General features: G+C 39.8%; 1 protein-coding gene across 1 annotated transcript; it reads left to right on the top strand.

Moving 5' to 3' along the window:
* Positions 1 to 4,523: 4,523 nt before the first annotated feature.
* Positions 4,524 to 23,014, top strand: LOC124150620 (organic cation transporter protein-like). The gene is made up of 10 exons (XM_048383822.1): positions 4,524 to 4,669; positions 9,148 to 9,385; positions 11,623 to 11,726; positions 13,862 to 14,016; positions 18,644 to 18,809; positions 19,283 to 19,501; positions 19,970 to 20,196; positions 21,208 to 21,389; positions 21,611 to 21,762; positions 22,808 to 23,014. Exons 1-10 carry the CDS (start codon positions 4,524 to 4,526, stop codon positions 22,923 to 22,925), a joined length of 1,707 nt encoding a protein of 568 aa, XP_048239779.1. The 3' UTR covers positions 22,926 to 23,014.
* Positions 23,015 to 23,422: the final 408 nt, after the last annotated feature.

The raw sequence follows: 23,422 nt of genomic DNA on the forward strand, positions 1-23,422 counted from the left end.
ATGGCTGAGATAATGCCGATGCATGCGACGTTAAATTTTAACTCACTCACTCACTCTAGACTTGCTCCATTAGGGATATACCATTACGGTAAGGGCTGGGCGGAAATGAAAATAAAATGGTTCAGGAACTGTGAGAGAAACTACTTACTATTAATGACCGAGAAATGTTTTGCCATCGTAAATTTTTGGCTAATACTAAATGTTTGCTAAATAGGATATTAATTCATTTCGTTCTTCAAATAGGTGCCTAGTTATGTCTAGGTGTTTGGGAATGTGAGTGAGTGCTGGCGTAAAATACCTACGATATCAATATTTAGGCTATATTTCAGCAACCACTAAATTACTGAGGTAAACCCATCCTCACAAGTGTTTGATAGTATGAACAACAATGCACGTCCCTTGTTTTAGGAGCCGATTACACACAATGAAACATATTACACATTGCGTATTTATTTTGTATTCATAATGGCCTACATTACATGTACAAGTGTTTGCCAGTTTTAAAATTCCGAACAAGTAGCCACCATTTTCCCATTGCGACCGGCCGATGACATATACCGGAAGAATACAGAGTCTTTACGTTACGCAACTCATCCTTCCTAGGAGATGAGTTCCACTATGTGTTTGGATGTGAAACCCTTTCCCAACTAAGATTATTGAATATACCGAAGAAATATCACCAATGACCGAATATAAAAAATAGAATACATGCAACTCAACTGTTCACTCGAATATACGTATACACGGAAGTATGTAGTATGTGGAAACAAGTCAAAATAGGGAATTGCATCGAACATTTGTTTTGTCATATTTGGAAATGGCATTGCACGTCTATCATATTATGCAATTATTATAAGTGTCAATACCCTGTAACTACTGTTGTAATTTGTTAGATGGTCATGTATCAAATATCTTTCCATTACGTTATTAACATCACCGATATCTGTTTGGTTAATCAGACAATTCGATCTGCAATCGAGATCAAAATATTAACTGGGGCGTAATTAAAAAATCGACTTATTTTAATGCAACAGCTCGTTTCTGCAGCTTCACACATTTGTTCTTAAACTATTGTCACTGGCCATGGTATTTGGAACTCAAATTAGATTCAATATTTAACTTGAAAGTTAGCTTTGTTTGTGGGAAAGTTTGAGATGAGACGTTTAGGACAGATGTACCGCATGGCCACCACCTGTACTCCCCTACTTGCTGATCTATTTCTATATGCTTGTGGATAGGAATGTCTGCTCGGAATGGCACAATCAGAACAGGAGAATTGGTCATAAGCTTCAGCCATATCGATAATACAATATCGTTCAAATACGGTCAAAAAGCCAATTCCCATCCCACCTCAACTAGAAATAAGAGAAAGAGTGGGTGAGTTGGGGTTAACGTTGGGGTGAAACCCACGAGCACGGGTATGGTGCTGACAAACCTAGAAACATAATCGGGGCGAACCGGGATTCGGGCCCACAATCATAGGTTTATGGCGTGCCTAAGGGACGCAACTCTGCACAGCGAATCGCGGCGCCTTAGACGACTTGGCAACCGGTGCCCCAAAACATAAAAGAAACCAGTAAAACGGCCTTATCTGTTTTGGTACTTAGATCTGTGCACAAAGATTCAGAGAGAAAAAATTGTGAAAAAGAGTGACGAAAAACTCAACTAAATGCCAAGAGGGATGAATTCAACTCTCCAATATTCAACTTTCCCTTTATGTCGAGCAATGTTCCAAGCACTAGCCTGTGGTTTCTACATTTCACAACTTCTCAGGTACAATATCGACCATAACTCTTTCTAGCATCCTTCGAGTATCCTTCGACTCTGGCTCCATGCCCTCAGTAGAGCTTTCAAAGGAGTAAGTGAGTGAGTTGGGTTTAACGCCGCTTTTAACATTATTCCAGTTATATCACGACGTGTCAGCTTAATGTGGGAGGAAAGCCCGGAGTGATGCAGGTCTCAGACGTTTACCACTTCGGTGAAACCCACGAGCACGGGTATTTCATTCTATCCGCCTGCTATGAACTCATTCAGCAATAATCACAACGACTATGTACTCTTGATCCTGTTTAATTGGCTTCCTGTTTTATTGGCTTCCTTATCATGAGAGAGAGATTCTGTATATCCTCCATATGTCATTCCGAAGATTACAATGAAAATATATTCAATTACACGCGGCTAAGACAATAAAAAAGGCAAAACACATTTACAATTCCCAACAGCTTATCGAATTCAAATATCTATACGAAGACAGCTATGCACTAACAGATACATATATAAAGATTCTTTAGTTTGTACAGATACGAGGCGAATTGAAGTATGATAGTTTCCAGATGTGTTGATCGAGTATATTCTGTTTCAGCCCCAAATAAGAATGATAACATATTTGTTTCGTCTTGCATTTCGAAATCAACATATTTTTTAACGTCAAGTAGGTCAACGATAAAAAGAGAAAAACGCATTTCTGTCTGATATAAGCACTTCCCAATGTAAAATAATGTGGTTATCATGGTCGAGAGCACGCTCATTACAGAGCTTGCACTCGTTTACTGCATGATGAGACTTCGCACAAGTCGATATTCCAGATACAGAAAAGCTAATTGCCAAAGTTTATGGTATGTTAATTTCGTATGAATTCTCTTTATAACGGGACGTGCTTGGATTATTTAATACATTTATGAGCCATATTTGTTCTTCGTATTTGCATAAAGTTTCATAAACAAGATTTCTCCATTTCAATTTTGGAAGGAAAGTGAGCAGATGCACAACGGTAGGTATCCAACAGATCGGCATGTTGACCCTTGATGTCAGAGAGTAATTCACATCCATAAAGGCTGGTTTTGTCTATTATTCTGAGCCATATTTTCACGCTTGAAACTGGATGAAGATCATAATTATTTAATCCTAAGGATATAGGGAGTTAATATTTTGTCATGCTTTCTGTCAGAATTTTTCAATTATTGTTTTACAAGAAAGATTATACGTTAAGAGTATTCAACCATACACCGTAACATCAGTAGTGATGTGTGTATCACCAAGTTTACAGAAACGTTATGCCCATTGTGGCTTGCTTTGGTGAACGCAATTATTGCACTTTTTGATGGATTATATGTTAGGCGCCACCTTGAAGCATATGTATATACAATATCAAGGGTTGTTTGTAAGCCAGTGCCTCCACGTTTTAGTAAAACCCATGTCGATAGTGTACCCACGTTGACAGTGTAACCCACGTTGACAGTAAAACCCTTGTCGACAGTGTATCCACGTTGACAGTAAAACACATGTTGATAGGGGACCGGCGTTGATAGCAAAAGCCATGTCGACAGGGGACCCACGTCGACAGTAAAACCCATGTTGACAGTGTATCCACGTTGACAGTAAAACCCATGTCGACAGTGTACCCACGTTGACAGTAAAACCAATATCGACAGTGTATCCACGTTGACAGTAAAAGCCATGTCGACAGTCTTTCCACGTTCACAGTAAAACCCATGTCGACAGTGTATCCACGTTGACAGTAAAACCCATGTCGACAGTGTATCCACGTTGACTGTAAAACCCATGTCGACAGTGTACCCACGTTGACAGTAAAACCTATGTCGACAGTGTATCCACGTTGACAGTAAAAGCCATGTCGACAGTCTACCCACGTTGACAGTAAAAGCCATGTCGACAGTGTATCCACGGTGACAGTAAAACCCATGTCGACAGTGTATCTACGTTGACAGTAAAAGCTATGTCGACAGTGTATCCACGTTGACAGTAAAACCCATGTCGACAATGTAATCCACGTTCACAATATTACACCTGTCGACATTGTACCACACGTTAAAACATATATACACCAGTAGCAAAACGATCGTGGTATCAGGTAAATGGTCCTGTATAAATGCACATTACATATGCTTGATTGAAAACGTGGACAACATTCTGTCTGTTGTTAATTGCTGCACAACGTGTTCTGTTAAACTGACGACATGATGCACATATTTGTGCGTTGTTTTCACACGAAGTGTTAACTGATCACATATAAAATTACAACATGCTTTCATGCTATTGTTTCCTTCAGTTCCCTGTTAGTTTCTCAACTAGCGGTTATTGGTTTTCCAAAACGATGAACTCGACGACGTGTTGAGGCAACTGGGGGAGTTTGGCCCATACCAGAAATGGTTGTATGTACTTCTGTGCCTAGCAGCAATACCGGCGTCTCTCCAGGTTATACAGGCAGTTGTGTTTCTAGCGGTTGGTGTTTTTTCCAGAACGATGAACTTTGACACACATAATTATATGCACCTCTTATATATGGTAATATTATCGTGACACCAGGTTAGTGGACCTGTATAAATGGAACGTGTAGCGTAGGTATTGTTTTCCCTTGGTAATTGATCGTCATATCCAATTAAATAATGCATTTAGGATCTACATTTTTTATTGTTCGTCATCACGTGTGGACGTGTGTGTTGACTCACTGCTTTATCATTTCCTTCAATTCTTGAAAGTTTGGTTTGTAGTCTTCCAGAACGATGAAGTTCGACGACGTGTTGAGGCAACTGGGGGAGTTTGGCCCGTACCAGAAATGGCTGTACCTTTTTCTCTGTCTACCAGCAATACCACAGTCTCTCCAGGTTATACAGGCAGTTGTGTTTCTGTTTGCAGTTCCTGAACATAGGTATGTATATTCAGTGAAACATCGTGATCTTGTGGCATCCTTATGAATGTTTCTATCTTGTCAACATCTACATATTTGTCAGTGAGAGAAAAGGTTTATTTACGGAAATACGCATATTATCTTGTTTCGTATAAATTGGCCGTCGTTATATAAGTGCATCTATGGATATAATCAGAGGGTACAAGGACATACATATTTTAGCACGATGCTGCTTATACCACCACGTTAAAACAAATATGTGTTTATTAAATGACAGACCCGTGAAGTTTTAGAATAGGTCTTCAGCAACCCATGCTTGCCGTTAAAGGCGACTATGCTTGTCGTAAAAGGCGACTAACGGGATCGGGTGGTCAGGCTCACTGACTTGGTTGATGCATGTCATCGTATCCAAATTGCGTGGTTCGATGCTCATGATATCAATCACTAGATTGTCTTGTCCAGACTCGATTATTTACAAACCACCGCCATATAGCTGGAATATTGCTGAGTGTGGCGTAAAACAACAAACAAACAAAACAAAAACTTAGAAAACGTCGTTTATGGCTTCACAGTATCGGTGTTAAAAAGTTACAAAATTCTTCTGAAATGATATATAACAACAGCTGAACATTGTGTGTGCACAGTATATAACCAGGGTACATGTAGTGATCTAAGGCGTAGTAAATCGCTGTGCATATCTGTGGCCCTACGCAATGCCGGGATTCTATGATTATGTGTTCAAATTCGCATTGAAAATGGTTATTTTCTTAGGGTTTCACCAAATCGGTAAAGATATAAGACATGTATTAGTTGAATAGTGTATTACGTTGTAGCATATACATCGGTTGTTATAGTTTACACCATAGACTTATTACAAAACCAAGATATAACGTTCTGTTAACTATAACACGGAAGAATATTATTGACATCTATTCTTTTCTTACATATTTGTGTTCAACAATGCAAAGACTGCAAAATATGAAAAACATATTACAGGTCGGCATATCGCAGTTATTATCTTTTGTGTTATAGTAATGAGTAATAGATAAACATTATCATTTTCTGACATCACTTTCTGATATATGAACTCTTGCAACATGTACGCCCGGGAATACTATTACTATTCCAAATGCAACAATGAGTAGGGATCAGAGCAAAACATCCATACACGGCACGAAAAAGCCAATTTCCTAACGTTCGGAATACGAAAAGCCTACTGCAAATGCAGATGAAACTGTGCCATCAACGCAACTTCAAGCAAACAACAGACCACAATCGAAATCAATAATACGAGGGCTGGTCAAAGAAATGAAAGCCTAACAAACAAAACCAACTAACGTGAAATGTGAAATTATATTTTTTCACTAGAATCTCCATGCTTTTCAGTACACTTCTCATATCGACAGTGAAGCTTTTCAATTCCAGACAGGGAGACGTTTTCTGAAGCCACCCTGAAAAACCCATTCATGGCAGGTCTGAGGTCATCATTGTCGTCATAGCTCTTTCAATTAAGGTGTTCTTTCAGTTTATGAAACAGGTGGAAATCACTTGGTGTCAGGTCTGGCGTGTATGGAGGGTGATGTAGCTCTTCGAAACCACATTGTCGCACAGCAGCCTTTGCAAGTGGAGAGGTGTGAGAAGAGGCATTGTCATGAAGTAGTAGAACTCTAGTAGTCAGCATTCCTCGCCGCTTTTCTGTGATAGAATCTCTCAGGCGATGAAGCAAATCAGCAAAGGAAGCACCGGTAATCGTCTTTTGACTTTCTAAGTAATCAACAAGGGTGCATCCAAGAATAAAGTGGTCACAACTGTTTTCACTGGTCATGAAGACCTCGAATTCCTTAGGTGCCAGAGAAGTGAAATGGTGCCATTCCATGGATTGACGTTTAGACTCGGGATCATAGTGGTAGTCCCGCGTTTCATCACCCGTTAATAATCTCTTTTTGAATTTGACGAATTCTTCCTCAATTAGATCAAAATATTTTCTGGCAATGTCAGTAAACGTTGGCGCACAACGAGAAGCTATCTTATTCATTTGTAAATGTTCATGAATAATAGGTTCAATGGATCCATGACTTTGACCTGTGTCTTCCACAAGTTCAGCAATCGTTATACGTATCTGACAGTATAAGTTTTTTCTATCTCCTTGATTGAATCGTCTTTGATGGAAGTTGGGACGTCCAGACCTAGGGTCATCATCAAGGCTTGTTCGCTCAGCCTTAAACGTAGCTGTCCAATGTTTAACAGTGGAATAGCTGCGGCAGTTATCCCCATGTGAATATCACTTTTCACCCTGGTGTTCAGCTTTCTCGGAAGCTTGACCACTGTTGCGGCGACGTGGTTATTATTCTTGTCATTGTCATTTCTACTACCCTCACATTTTATACCACTGTACTGGATATTGTACAACCCCTCTATTGTGTACTGTCATTGTAATTGATATGCAGTAATTTGTATTGATTAATATACAGTTTTTTGGTTTCACACCAAATTCTTTCTGGGCTGACATATTGTTTCAATTTGGAAATCGACTCGTAACACCAAGTAGTGGTTAAGGTAGTGCCACGTAGAAGACAGTAGAACCACAAATACTCTGGCAGTTAAAAGTTATACAATGACTCTCTATGGATAATTTCATTAATGTTTTCGAGTCCACATTTCCTGTAATGCATTCTGAAAGACACCGAGATAGATACATAGATACAAATAGACGTTCCCCAGCTTGGTTTAGACACTGTGTTTTTGTGTAATTAATAGGCTGTTCACTAAAAGCCTTTAGGTTATTTCCCCTCCCCTCAATCACCACGATTACGCCCTCCCTACGTCAAGGCGTAGTACTTGCGTAGTGAGCGATTATCTCGGGACTGGGGTTTGATATCAGGTTATCACTATCGATAATACTAAAAAAATTATTTCTAGAGATATCTTGCACGGCGGATAAACATTCCCAACACCATTTCATCACGTTCCGAATATGTGTAAATGTATCATGTGCATCACTTTCAAATCACATGGGAATTATTCCTCTATTGTTTCCGTTAATTTCAAACCTATATAAAACTGATGACATAAAATTCATTCTTTCTGTTATGTTTCAGCACCGTTTAGAATACATGGAAATGAATCATTTTACATTCGTTCCTAACATTTGGCAGATATAAAGACATGGTTGTACATGCCATAATTCTTTTCCTGCACAGTTCAGTATATACATGTCCTAATTTATCTGAAACTGATCAGGTATTTCGTAGGCCATACCTGGTCGGATGTTATATTTTATTGTATGTGTACGTTTTTTTAGTATGAATTGTATACAACATGTGACACTATAATAAACATTATTCTTTTAACCTTTGTATTTTTAAATGGATACTTACTCCGGCGATTCAATGAAACAATCAGCAATGCGTGTGAATCAATATGTTTCTGCATCATATTGATCATATTTGTTACGCGTAGTGGCACTATTATGGCGCAAACGAAGTGAATGTTTGGAAAGTATGAACATTTTGCTGCAATGAAGGCTGTCATTTCAACAGCTATTGTCATTTCTCATACAAGCCTCTGTAACAAATATTTTTTTTAATTAACATTTGTATATGGGGTGACAAATTATTTTTTTAATTATTACTGTGAACTAATGTTGTTTGTTTGTTTGTTGAATAACGCCGCATTCAGCAATATTCCAGCTATATGACGGCGGTTTGTACATAATGGAGTCGGGATCAGACAATCTAGTGAATGATATCATGAGCATCGATCCACGCAATTGGGATCGATGACATGCATCAACCAAGTCAGCGAGCCTGACCACCCGATCCCGTTAGTCGCCTCTTACGACAAGCATAGTCGCCTTTTACGCCAAGAATGTGTTGCCGAAGACCTAATCTACCCCGAATCTTCACGGGTCTGTGAACTTATGACACCCTATATACTGATATAATGCCGATCCATTAAACATTTATCTCACTCATTCAGTTTGTTACACAATGATAACTTGTTTACACATATGTGCCAACGCAGAACTCAATATCCCGATAGAACTATTTATAAGTGCGGCCTGGTTTCGTATGTGTTATTCTGGTACCGTGAGTTATGTTTCGTCAGTTCCGCTGTCAACTATTGATGTGCATGCTCCCTATTTGATTACTGACATGTCTCTGTAATAAAACTGTAAAATAAGGTAACACGATGACGACAACATAACACTGACTTGTTCAATCAATCTTTATTTCGTACTCAAGAGGCCACAGGCCTTTAGTACATAATACATTTCAACATAATTAATCATTACAATAGAACATCAAATTGAAATAAATTATCTCCCACATATATACATCATGACAACCATAAATATGCTCATTTTATTCTGGCATAGATATTATTTAATTAACAATTTCATTTCCATGGGCAAAAGCATTGTAAATAAACATCGATAAATTCTTTACAACCCCTGTTCTCTCACATTTAAATAAACTTATACTTGTTTCTCTTGTCAGGTGCGCTATTCCAGGATTTGCCAATGACACCTACAAAATCCAGAATGACCTTCACGAACAACTCGTAAACCGCTCCATTCCCAGGATATATGGTTACTATGGTAACGAAAAATATTCCCAGTGCCAACTGTATCGACAGACCAATGCCTCCAATGTTTGGTCAACAAGAAATATCACAGAGCCATGTAATGCCTGGGTTTACGACCAATCACAGTTCATATCCACGGTTTCAGAGACGGTGAGTTATTATCATTCAGGTTGTTGCAATCATTATTAAATACCAGTACCACATTATTTACATGTTTTGTCCGAAAACAATTGAAACAACCTGTAATGTACAAGCCTTTTGTACATTTCGGTCAGTAGACAGTGAGATGAATCATATTGTATATGTTGTATGTGATACAGCATACCGTAAAGATATACGTTATTGCTACATGAATTAACGTATATCACCACTGATCTTACTGACTGTTTGTTAAATGTGCAAAAACAAAATGGGAACACGTTCTAAATCACCTGTTTCGATTTGGCAACGTGATAGTTCGTGTGACGTCACCTATATTCGTGAGTCTGTTCCACGAAACTACTTCTTGTAGCATAATGGCTTAAATCAGCCTTGTATGGCTACAAAAGTGCATCTAGTCCATCTAAATGCATTGTATATTACTACACAGCCGTGACTCGAAGTAAAATAACTTCTGTCACTGGTGGAGTGCAATTTCCCCACGTTCCACCGACCGTATCCTCGTGCGAGAGACTACTTCCGGTATGACGTCACTTTGTTGACAGTTTGATCGGTTGTACTTTTTCTGATACGAGAGTGAAAGCCGGTTCGAGCCGAGATATGTGAGTTGACATTCAAGTATTTTATATTTATTGTACATCTTCCTAACTGAATGAAATACTGAAAAGAATAATTATATTCTTGTAAATTAATAAATCTTATTGTGCAATTCTTAATTGTGAAATTATTCTTAAAAAATTAAATAATTAAAACTGTGTGGTTGGTGGTATTGGGAGTGATCCACAATTCGCTACCAGAGCTGTACCCCAATACCCACCCCCTGAACCGTTACACAACCTATTCTCCAAAAGAAATCAGACAAGTATATAATTTTTGTATCCGCCATAAAGTGAAGTAGGTGAGATGAAATGGGTGTTTACATTGTTTACATTATAACTCATATTGCGACACTTTGTGTAAGGCTGCTTGAACTACACAGGACTTTCGATTTTTAATAGTGCTAGCCCACTGAGATACCATGTCGCAGTTTAACGTTGATAACCCACTCAGTCACACTGTACTGACTCCAAGCCGGCCAGTCCCCCGGTTTTTTTTCCCCTTAACACTGAGCATCTGCTGCAGGCAGCGTAACAAGTACAAGGTATAAACGTCTTTACCGTCTACATTGTCTCCACAAAATAATGTTGGAAATAAACGTAAAAGAAGGTCTGGTCTGCCCACCATGCAATTCCACAAGTATGTCATTTGCATACTGGTTTTTACATTAAATATACGAGACCGCGTCCGTGGTCTTGTGGTAGAGCGTCCGCCCGGAGAGCGGAAGGTCCAGGGTTCGATCCCGGGCCGCGTCATACAAAAAGACGTTAAAAGATTGTACTTGTTGTTACCCTGTCTGGCGCTCGACATTAAGGGGCTAAAACAAGGACTGGTCGGCTCGGAGTCAGTATACTGTGTCTGAGTGGGGTATTCATGTTAAACTGCGGCATGGTATCTCAGTTAGCTAGCACTATAAATCGGCATCAGTCCGGACTAGTACAAGCAGCCACACACACACATACACGTGCATGCACGTCGCTATATAAGTGCAATAATCTTGGACGCGACGTTAAACCCAATTTCACCTCACCTTTTAAATATACGAATTAACATATTGAAGTAAACTCTTACAAATATATATGTAGAAATTATAACTGCACATACTGCTTATTTTGACATTTGCACAAATACACCGAAGACAATAACAAGAAACCGGGGACATGGTCAATCGCAATAAGGCAATAAAGACTACATCCATTCTATCTTTATCAGGAAGCAGAAGTCCGTTGATGGACGAGGTCTAATTATTTTTCGGTGTATGGTATTATAAATGCCAAAACATTGCTTGGTTGGCCAATGAAATACCATAGCATTACTTGCAATTATGTATGAACACATTCATGTTGTAGGTAGGAACGATCTACTGGTCAAGATATGACGGCTAGTCATGATTGGTTTGTGTAGTGGTTGAAACTAGACAGTGAAGAAAAAATAATAAAAATAGCGAATTGAGGTACAAAATGGGCCAGTAGGCCCGACTGCTTCTTGAAAATTTAGCTTTCCATCTTAATCACTGGAACGTCGAAAGATCGAAAGCACACCATCACTTTCGTATTTGAATTCTTGCAGATAACCTGGTTCATTACTTTGTTTAGGTGCAATGGATTATGTATGCACTGACTTCTTTCCAGATGGGTTTTGTCTGCGGGAAAAAGTCCTTCGTGAGTCATGCCAGAATGCTGGGTATGTTAGGGCATTTGGTTGGAGGCCTCATCAACGGACCACTGGCAGACATGTGAGTTCCTAGGATGGGGGGATCTTCGACGTTAGCGAGAGAGTGAATGTTGTTTGATACGATGGCTGCATTTTGACTGTTTTCGGAACATCCTGCTTTTCCGTTAGATAAAACGATGTAACCCCGTATTTTGCCTTTGTTATATCCCAAAATGCATGATTAAGAACTGAAAGAAAACTGTTTGGATTTTATACTGTAGATGTGCTAATTACATGATTGGGGTTACACGCGACTTTGAAAGGTAATAATTATTGTGTGCACGCTTTGTGTTTAATGGTACCCCTTGCTTGGACAATACTTAAACTATTTTAATACATTTAAGAGTAAATATAAGAATTATATCATTATGTAATAGATGACAATAAGAAAGCACATACTGGTGCTGTAAAATTAACCATTGAAGCAATGTTGTGTTGAATCATTTTCGACGTTTCTGTGCTTCTGGTAGGACACGACATACATTATTGGCGAAAACCTGTTGTCATCTCTGATTTTCACTGACCCATTCCTATAAATTGTCACCTCTATTATGCTGTTTACACCAAATGGCATCTGTTTCATCGGATAATCGATGCTGGTTATTCTCTGGCGTTTTATATATGTAGAAACATTAGACTACCACACACGTCTGTAGGGTGGCACATGATCCTCAAAGAGAGTTGTTATGGCGACCACAGTCAAACTTCACTGTCGATACTTAGCAAGTGTTGAAATAAATTCAAAATACATTAAATGAAGTATTTATTAAATGGAATAATAATTTGATTTCGCGCTAAGTTTTCCAGATGATTATCCCTACACACTCAAAATCAATAACTTCCTGTTGTCGCCAACTTTGTTGAGATGAAGCCGGCAATCAATGCAAATTGAAAAGTTAACATGAACTGACATGCTTATACAAAGAGGATCGTCAAAACCATCGTAATACCTTTTGACTGTTTACCTCTGTGTCAAAGACACAAGGGTTAATCCACAGTGATACTCGCTAATATATATCTGTTTGACTTTTTAACGCCGTATTCAGCAAGTCTGGACCTCACAAAACAGTGATTGATATTGTCAGCAACGATTCGTGCCACCAGGGTAAGATGACAAGCACACAGCCGAGCCAAGCCTAAACCTAGTGCTCAGGGGTCACTGACTGCTATGTTTTGTTGAGGTATAGATGGCATGAACAAAGCCGTTAATACAAATATACCATTTTATGTGTCAGACCCTAAACCCGTGTGCCATACGTTGATTACTGACATATTTGTGACTGATGAAAGACAATGCAATAAAATGAAACATGATTGATGACTTGGTGCTTATATTAAATTTGTTTGCAACTGATGCTGACTACATGCTGAGTGGAAGCTATGCGGACACTAACTAGCTTGTCAACACCCGTCTCGGCAGAAACGCCCGACAGCGGTTACACTTCCTGAAGCGGTTGCCATGTGCTGTCAGGGTTAAACTCTTGATACCTGGCCCCCACTATGCGTAGTGTCCTCGTGGAATCACTTATCACTTTTGTACCTGTCACTTCTCTGTGTAAATAATCGCCAACAGCGGAAGGGATGATGTAAATCCGGCTGGGGTCCATGCAGGTAGCAAAAGTACTGTAAGTCCCCATGGACCCTAGAATGGTGATCTACCTTCAGCTGCTGGCGATCTGTAGCCCTTTTTTATATTGTACTGTTTCCATTAGTGATATCTTTTTATGGTTGTATGCTAGTTTTACATATTAATCTGTGATTTTCTAGTAATTTTACTGTCCATCGATGACAGGTTATATTTAGTTTAAATATATGTATTAGAAATGTATAATTTCTCGTCCTGATATGGCGGAAATATTGCCGATGTGACGTAAAGCATTAACTCACTCTCTGTGTAAACGTATATATAACCTGTTGTGATCTAAATGATTGTATCTATCATAACTCTTAGACATGACTGGGAAATAAATATATAAGAATCATTAATTCACTGACTGTACACGGTACTGTTCATGTGCCACTATTGTCCTCTGTTGATGTCTTGAAGTGTCTGAATCTCATGTAAAGCTAAGATATGCCTGGTGGAAAAAAACACACTTTCATTTATTACTTCTGTGCGATATTATGGAGATTATCTTTAAGTTTTGTTTTCTGCAGGTTTGGAAGAAGGCCAGCTATAATCTGCAACATGTTCTTCCTGGTGCTGCTCAGCATCTGTTTGGTGTGGTCCAACTCAGCCGCCATGGTCCTCTTCCTTGATTTCGCCATCCACATCTGTGCCATAGGCCAATATCTCGTGTGCTTCGTATTTGGTATGTCAATGAACACATTTCCTTATCCTCTATCAACATGTTTTTTGCGAATTCAAATCATAAAGTACATGTATCACAAACAATGAGAGGGGCATAAGTGTAGTGGTCTAATGGCGTCCTCACTGCCGGTGATGCTTTCCTTTCGTTCGGTTGATGCGGGGGCACAGGAGGAGGTGTTGGCTTTGACACGGCTGTGGTACATACGTATTTGTGGACTTAACCAAACGGTCGTAGGACGTCGCCAGTTTTAAGTCACTTTCACAGCCTGAGTGTGTCATTGGGTTGCAAGGTTTCGCTTTACAAGACGCAAATATCTCATTAGGCAATGTCATGACACAGCCTCCCAACCCTGACCATGATTTGTTTTAGATTTTGCTCAACATTGAAAAGAAACAATAGGTATCAAATTGACACCTGCATCTATCACATGAAGACAACTGAAATCTGAAATATTTTAAACATGGTCCTAAGAATTAATCTTTGTTGAATTTGCTCGAAGAATAGGACGTATTTAATATTTGGCTTTAACCTTTTTCAAATACCAGAGAATCCTTGCATTGTAAAGTCGACCTGTTCCTCCGTATTGTGCAGTCATATCAACAACATCCTAAGTTGAACAGTGTTGAATGTTTTGTACACCCCGGAAAACATCTTTTAGCCAATTTCCTAGACTTGATGAGATTCGTACATTCAGTGAATTAGGACCATTGTCGTAAACTAAGAACGTCACTGTCTTGTAATAGAGATAAAGATTGATGATTTTATCATGGCTTCAAACGGGAATCCCTGAATGTGCATATGCAAAAGACTACCTGTAAGTGAGTGAGTGCTCTTAGCAATATTCCAGCAATATCACGGCGTAAGACACCAGAAATTGGCTTTACACATTGTATCCATCTTGGGAATGAAACCCGGACATGCTTCCCCTTTTCGCGAATACCGCTTGTCATCACTGATTTTTCAGTGATCCTTAAATATATGTTTCTCATTGGGCATAAAAGGCTTATTGTTCAAGGAGGAAACTGCAGGAAATGTTATGTTACAATTCTCTGTCAATTATAATCTACTGAGAGGCATTTAAAACGCACACCCATTATCATGCTAAAAGTCGGCGTTTTCTGTGTCTGTGTGTCTAACAAATGACATGAAATAAAGGGGTATACAGAACAATGTCGAACATCAAATGTTTGAGTTTGAATCCCAACTGCCATGAACGCAGTGGCTTGACGACTAAAACGCAACCATGAAGGTGAAATGTGGGAAATCAGGAAGATCAGAAAAAAGTCATGATGCACGTGCAAAGCGGGACTTGGGCCCTATAAAAAAAACACAGTGCGGGCAGGGTACCATGCATATTCACGATGCCACGGTGAAGCAACGCACAGAGGAACTGAGCAATAGGGATGTTGGGAGCTGGTCAGACGGCGAGAGACGTTGTTGCGCACTTCAATGGCCATCGATCAACTGTTGTCCGACTGCAGCATCGTCACAGGACAACTGGGAGTGTTGCCGACCGTCCTCGACAAGGAACGCTGCCTGTGACGTCACGGAGGCAGGACCATCTCATCATTGTGAGTCACCTTAGTGGTCGCTTCAGAACAGCACGACAGACTGCCATTGGAATGATGGGAACAAGGGGACGACCAATCAGTGATCGCACAGTCCGACGTCGCCTTGCTGCAGGAAACATACGGTGCAGTCGACCCTATCGTGGACAGATTTGGACTCACGCACACCGTCTTGCACGTCAACGTTGGGCAGCTGCAGGTGGTCATCTTCCTCCCAGGCAATGGAGAAATGTCATCTTTTCAGATGAATCACACTTCAACGTCAGTTTCCAAGATGGCCGCATACGTGTATACAGACGGAACCATAAACGTTTTGCTTGAAACTGCGTTATTGAATATGATCGTTTTGGAGGTGGAGGTGTCATGGTGTGGGGTGCAATTAATGCCAACTTTCGCAACGCCCAGCGTTACATTGCCACAGTGTTGCAACCAGCGCTCTTATCGTTGCCAAGAGGATGTCGACGTGGCGTTAACCAACTGGTGTTCAAACATGATAATGCCCGACCTCATACAGCTCGCGTGACCCGGAATCTCTTGCAACAAAACAATGTGCAGGTATGACATTGGCCCTCTCGATCGCCGGATTTGAATCCAATTGAACATTTGTCGGACGAGCTTGGCCGTAGGGTTCGACGTCAGTTGCAACCACCACAGAATGTACCTGAGTTAACTCAAGCTCTGCAGGTGCAATGGAGGGCCATTCCATAGACATTAATAGAAGACTGTGCTTATCAATGCCTAACAGACTTACTATAATCTGCACCGGGTATTGGTTATGCCGTTGGAAAAGGTCTTTGCTATTCATGCCCAACGAATCTGGTTCGGTCATATGCTGCCTAGATTAATCACCAATAGCGTCAAATCCGTATAATATATTTGCGTACTTGTGTCCCAACAAAATTGAAGAAACAGTTGATCACATTTCTGGAAACGTGGGTTGACGAGTTTACCATTGTTAATGAAGAATAACCATTCGGCAGAACCCGAAATAGAACGCGTAAAATCTTTGATTGGGATTGAAAGTCCATGAGAAAACACTCCTCCCTTCGTAAGGCAACAAAAACAATGTTCCGACATGACTGAAGTCCCAGTATACTGACTTGTCACAACAACTTATCACACTTGATGACATTCATTTCAGAACACGCACAGCTGAGCAAATCACACACGAACCACTCACGGTTTCCGGGCCACAACTGCCACATTACTGTGACACACTGACGACGAATTCTGTGAAATTTTGAAATTGACAGGTCAAATCCAATCCCTCCAAAATAGCCGTACGCCACGCAGTTCCATTTGTCAATCAGATGTGCTGTGCTTTTTCACGACTGTTTAGTGATATTTTTATGGTTGTATGATAGTTTTAAATATTAATCTGTGATATTCTGGTAATTGTACTGTCAATCGATGACAGGTTTTTATTTAGTTTAGATATATGTATAAATAAGGTATTACTTCTCGTCACGATATGGCTGAAATATTGCCGATGTGACGTAAAGCATAAACTCACTCACTCCATTTGTCAATGACGTTGCACCATCAGTCTCATTCCCAGTAAATCTACAGGTTAATGTTGAACCACATACTAGATCGGGGTTGTCATCTTAGCGCTTGCTTTGTGTAACTAGACAAAGTAACGGGTGTTGTAAACAAATCCATTGGCAGTAGCAGTGATGTAGGTCAAGTTTTGCCACATCCCAGTTCCTTGAGTGAGTGAGTTGGGTTGAACGCCGTCTTTAACAGTATTCCAGTTATATCGCGGCGTGTCAGCTTAATGTTGGAGGAAAGCCCGAAGTGATGCAGGTCTCAGACGTTACCACTTTGGTGAAACCCACGAGCACGGGTATGGTGCTGACAATCCTAGAAACATAATCTGGGCGAACCGGGATTCGAACCCACAATCATAGGTTTCTGGCGTGCACAAGGGACGCAACTCTGCTCAGCGAATCGAGGCGCCTTAGACAACTGTGCTACCCGTGCCCCCACTATTTTCTGGAACAACAGCTTCTCAGATCCACTAAATGCCACCTGTGTTTAGTCTGTTTCTGTTTTAACAATTCGTTAACATCTCAGTGGCTGTCAGCTGTATACGGCGTACTGGGAAAATCACGCATTACTTAAGATTTGACCCGTGAAGATTCCGGGGTAGAATAGGTCTTCAGCAACACATGCTTGCCGTAAAAGGCGACTATGCTTGTCGTAAAAGGCGACTAACGGGATCGGGTGGTCAGGCTCGCTGACTTGGTTGATGCATGTCATTGATCCCAATTGCGTGGATCGATGCTCATGATACTAATCACTGGATTGTCTGGTCCAGACTCGATTATTTACAGACCGCCGTCATATAGCTGGAATATTGCTGAGTGCGGCGTTAAACAACAAACCAACCAACCAACCAACCAACTTAAGATTTACTGCCCTTCCCATGTTAAAGGTCATAGTCATCGGGATAACCTACAGACAGTACTATTGCAGACCATTCCCACAAAAATGGGCAACACTCTCTTCCTCCTGATACCTAACGGTGTGGTTAGTCGCCGTGTCATGAAGTGGCGATTGGTTTTATGATAGTTGTATCACACTGGGTACATCACACTGGGTACATAATACACTACACAATCGAGGGTATGGGACATGTGTAACTAATAGCTGCGTATGTTACATTCTCCAAAGGTTAGTACATGAGTACTTATATATACAGATACTTGTCACAAAACTTTGAAGTCGGATGATATTATTCCAGAAGTCAGATGGTGTAACTATATTTGGCCTCCAATAACCCATGTTTGTCACAATATGCGACTAAACGGATCGGGCTGATCAGTGCAGTGACTTAATGATTGCGTGTCATCGTGTCACGACTGTGTGGATCTTTGCAATAGTATTAACCACTAGATTGTCTGGTACAGATTCGATTATTTCAAGGCCGCTGTCATTTAGCTGGACCTTGTTGAGTTTGGCATTAAACAACAACGACTACAATGTGGTACTCTAAATGGGTATAATTGTAATCTACACAGTCCTGCGAGTGAAGTACTATATGTATGTTGGAACAGGCATGGAGATAGTCGGTCCCTCTAAGCGTATGTGGGCAGGGGTTGCCATGAACCTCTTCTGGAGTTTGGGGAACCTTGTGACAGCACTAACGGCCCATCTCTTCAGGGACTGGAAGACTCGACAGCTGATTGTCAGTATCCCGACGGTTGTTTTTGCTTATGTATAGTAAGTATTGGACTCTGATGTACTTCATACGTATCACAAACATGAACATGTGCAAACTATGTATAGAAGGTTGCAGTGAAACATGTACAGTAGTATTGTTATTTTTAGTATCGCCTCATCGAAGTAATAATACGATGGAAAAAAGAGAATATTTATCTTTTGTAGTTAAATTGTACATGACTTATATCGGAATAATAATAACTTGTCATGTTTAAAAAAACAGTGAAGGTTACTAAATTTTCGCATCTCAGTTGAAAGCGTCAGTGACTTACCAACATATGATTGTTCAAGCAAAGAACCATTTCCAATACAGTATTCTTAAGTTACATTCATATTTTTTTATATCCAAAGAACAAGTAATTCCTGACATCATGAACATGTGATATGGTCTATATTAACTTATTGATGTTTACAGGAAAGCTCTGTCCATTTAGTTATGATAACCGGGTTAATAATATTTGTTTTCATCACAGTTTTATCCCAGAGTCTCCAAGATGGCTTCTGAAACATGGCAAAGGAGAAGAAGCTAAAAGAATAGTTGCAAATATTGCGAAGAAAAACAAAGTTCAAATAGATCCACAAATACTTGGTGAGGTCGATATCGAAATGGAAGAGGTAAAACAAGAACCATTCTGGAATCTTTTGAAGTCTTCTGTGATGGTGCGTCGAATGATCATCATCTGTTATAATTGGTACGAGTTTATTCCTAACATAATACATTCTCACCAAATTTAAAAACAATAGGAACAAACTAGTAATTCAGCCAGTAGAATCTTATCAGAACTACTGTATATAATATGTTTCATGAAGGCTACCTGCTCTTAGTTTGGGAACATATTGTTAATAGTCGTAAAATCCTGACACAATTGTGTAGATCGAGGGTCATCACGATTATCTGGTCCAAACTCGATTATTTACAGACCGCCGTCATATAGCTTAAATATTGCTGATTGAGGCGTTAAACAGCAAACAAGCAAACAAGAGGAAGAAATTCCTGCGGGGAAGTAAAGTTTACATTGGAGTCAACATAAACATAAAGTCAAAACAACTGTTTTATTCAGTTTGTACGAGTAAGTGAGATAGATTTGAAATATACTATACATTCCTTCCGTCGAAGGTCACGACAGAGAAAAAAGATATAACTGTCATTGTTTTTCCAGGTTTGCAGTAGGAATGAGTTTCTACGGCCTCAGCATGAACGTCACCAACCTCTCTGGTAACATCTACCTCAACTTTCTCTTGTTCGTCATCGCAGAGGCTGTTGCATACATTTCTTGTTTTTTCCTAATGGATCGCATTGGCCGCAAGTTGCTGCTGTCTATGTCTCTGTTGGTAACAGGAGCAGCTTGCATTCTTCCTTTGGTTCCAGTACTAGTTTCAGATACACGTAAGTATCTGTACAAAAATCACAAACATGTTAATTAGTGTATGTATAAATACTGGATCAACGATTAAGGTGTCATTTTTGTAAGACTTCACACATAAGCATGCACATTATATAATCATTTATACAAAATAAAAGAAGGAAACATATTCACTGCTCATGATGTTAAGATATTATGTACTTTGTATCATGGGGTAGAGGCATATATATTAAAATAGACCCTTATGGCCACATACAGGACCAGGTTGATGCATATCATCGATCCCAATTGCGTGGATCGATGTTCATGATGTAAATCTCTGGATTGTCTGGGTCAGACTCGATTATTTACAGACCGCCGTCATGTAGCTGGAATATTGCTGCTAAAACAATAAACCAAACCAAAACCAGTATGTCAACTGGGTATGAACTCAAAGACACGGCTCAGAAATAGCAACATTTTGATTTGACACAAAAACCTGAAGACATATTCTGCTTTTGATGAGACATATATTGCAGAGCCAACTGGAATTTTCCAACATGGGTTATCAAAAGCACAAAGGATTTGCCTTTATGTTTGAAATATCAGAAAGGATCCAAGTTCTATCTGTCAAAAATGTTGTTTCCACTCTGGGTACCACTATCTTACACGAAGAACGTATTGAAAAAAATATTCATTGATCCTTGATCACCATATGTGTACAGGAACATCTCTATTGTGAAGATTCGGGGGAGGGGGTGCGGTCGGGTTGTCTGGTGGTTAAAGCGTTTGCTTGTCACGCCGAAGACCCGAGTCCCGGGTTCGATCCCAACATGGGTACAATGTGTGAAGCTCATTTCTGGTGTCCCCCGCCATGATATTGCTTGAATATTTCTAAAAGCTGTGTAAAACCATACTCAGTCACTCAAGGTTTGGGAAAGCAAATGTTATCTGATGTTTACCATTAAAACAAATACTTGAAATGCTGAACGTGATCTGATATGTTTCAATATTGGTCATAAAGCTAATACATCTCCATTGATTTACCCCACCAGCGGAGAAATGGGCCATTAACATCCTCGCCATTGTAGGGAACATGTGTGCCTCTGCTGCCATGTGTGCCGTCTTCACCTTCACAGCTGAACTCATGCCAACCACATCAAGAACATTTGGCATGGCATTAAGTTCCGTCTGTTGTAGAGTTGGAAGTCTACTTTCTCCCTACATTGTTGGCTTGGTAAGTTTTACCAAATCTTTGTGATTGCAGGTTTTATATGTTTAGTGTTAACTGAGAAAACTGGGAATCAACTTGGGGACCTGTTTAACTGTCAAATGAATTGCAGACGATTAACAATGTGATACTGGGGCATCGTTCTTAACTTTATGAATACCTTATGATTTCATACATGTCGGTCATCATTTGAAATAGAACACTCACAAATAACCCTAACATTTCAGACGATGTATATATCAGGACGTTTCGGACAGATTCTGCCCATGCTGGTATTCGGGGGTATCGCCATCTTGGCGGCCTTTCTGGCTCTGCTTCTCCCGGAAACGCTGAACAAGAAGCTACCGGAAACCATCAAAGAAGCTGAGATGCTCGGGACGTAAGTGCATGTAGTATTAATAACTATCACATCAGTCCCAGCATGAATTTATCCATGTGATTGGTTTACGCCCAGTAGCTGATTCAATTCAAGGTGTGGGAAGTCTATAGCTGTTTAATTCCCGCCTATCCTCCATATCTGTCCCAAACGACTCACTCACATTTCCAGCCACTTTCAGTATCATGACTATGACTCATTTCGTTTTAAGCCTAATTTTATTGCGTATTCAGTCCAATTACCGATCAGTTTCAGTCACGTTTCAGTACACTTCTCGAAAAAGTAGGGACCACAGTTAGTTCGATTTCAGTCCAACATTCGTCTTAGTCTCGTGTATGGTTTATTTCATTAAAAATACTTTTATCATTCATCCGGACAAATATTTTGAAACCTTGACTTTGGAGTCGATCCCTGCAAGCAATCATATGTGCACCCCCCTCTATGCCACTGATATAAATTGCAAAACACAACACTACCTTATTACGTCCCATACATTCAGCTGCAAGGTGTCACTGGCACCTTTATATAGAAACATGCTTATCTTTGCATTTCAATGTGCAACCACGACGGTACTGTATATAACTATCACTTCAGTCTAAGTATAAGGTCACTAGTAGGCACATTCCCAGGTATGAGGCTCGAGTTTCATTTCAATATCAGTCCATTTCAGTTTCACTTCACTTTCAGCCCAGTTTGAGTTTAATTTCAATCAAATTCCGGTTTCAATCTCGTGAATGTTCTTTTTTTCTGGTAAATCTGTTATTCAACTGGATTGAATGAAATAGTGTAAAACCTCGAGGTTAAAGTCGAACCTAATCATATTTATATACACAATGTCACTGATACAATCTGATCATCATACCATCATTCAATAAACATTTCTATTCTGAATGTCATAGTGGAACGTGATGTGTATGTTAAAGTGTAACATCGATGGTAATATTATATTGATATTGTCCTAAAGTGATACAAGTATATTCAATAAAGGAACCTGTATCCACTAAGACCATATTTGAGATTTGTGAAGCTCCAGATTCGTTGCTTTCAGGGACGTGTACGACATTGCAGATGCATCTCCTGTTCATGCTGAGCTGATTCCACTTGAATCTAAGTCCGAGACGAAAGAAGGCAAAGTTGAAGATTCTAACAATGTCCTACTTCTGTGAAACAATACTCTGAAATGAACCTATCTTTAAGCCAATTCCTGGACTCGGTGTCGTAAACTAAGAACGTCACTGTCCTGTAACAGAAATATAAACGGATGAGTTTTTCATGACTTCAAACGGGAATCCCTAAATGTGCACATGCAAACAACTACATTGTACCTGTAATAATGACGTTTCGCGGATTTACGTTAGACCCATAAATTTTAAGTTGTTAAAGTTCATTGGTGACGGGAGCTGAAGGTAAGCAGGACATGCTTGACCTTTTCGCGAACACCTCATGTCATCACTGATTTTCAGTGATCCATTCACATATTTGTCGCCGCTATTTTGCCTTTTACGACCAATAAAAGGATCCTTCTCCGTGGCTCTGTTTCTTCATGCATATGAATCGGAATTTCTGAAGTTTAAGAAGCCAAACAGTGTGGGCTTCAGGTGTATTGATGATCTGATATCGTTCAATAACAATCAAATGGCCAATCACCTTCCACTGATTTACC

The sequence above is a fragment of the Haliotis rufescens genome, unplaced genomic scaffold (assembly GCF_023055435.1).
Source record: "Haliotis rufescens isolate VD_foot unplaced genomic scaffold, xgHalRufe1.0.p SCAF_5, whole genome shotgun sequence".
In the NCBI taxonomy this organism is placed as follows: Eukaryota; Metazoa; Mollusca; class Gastropoda; order Lepetellida; family Haliotidae; genus Haliotis; species Haliotis rufescens.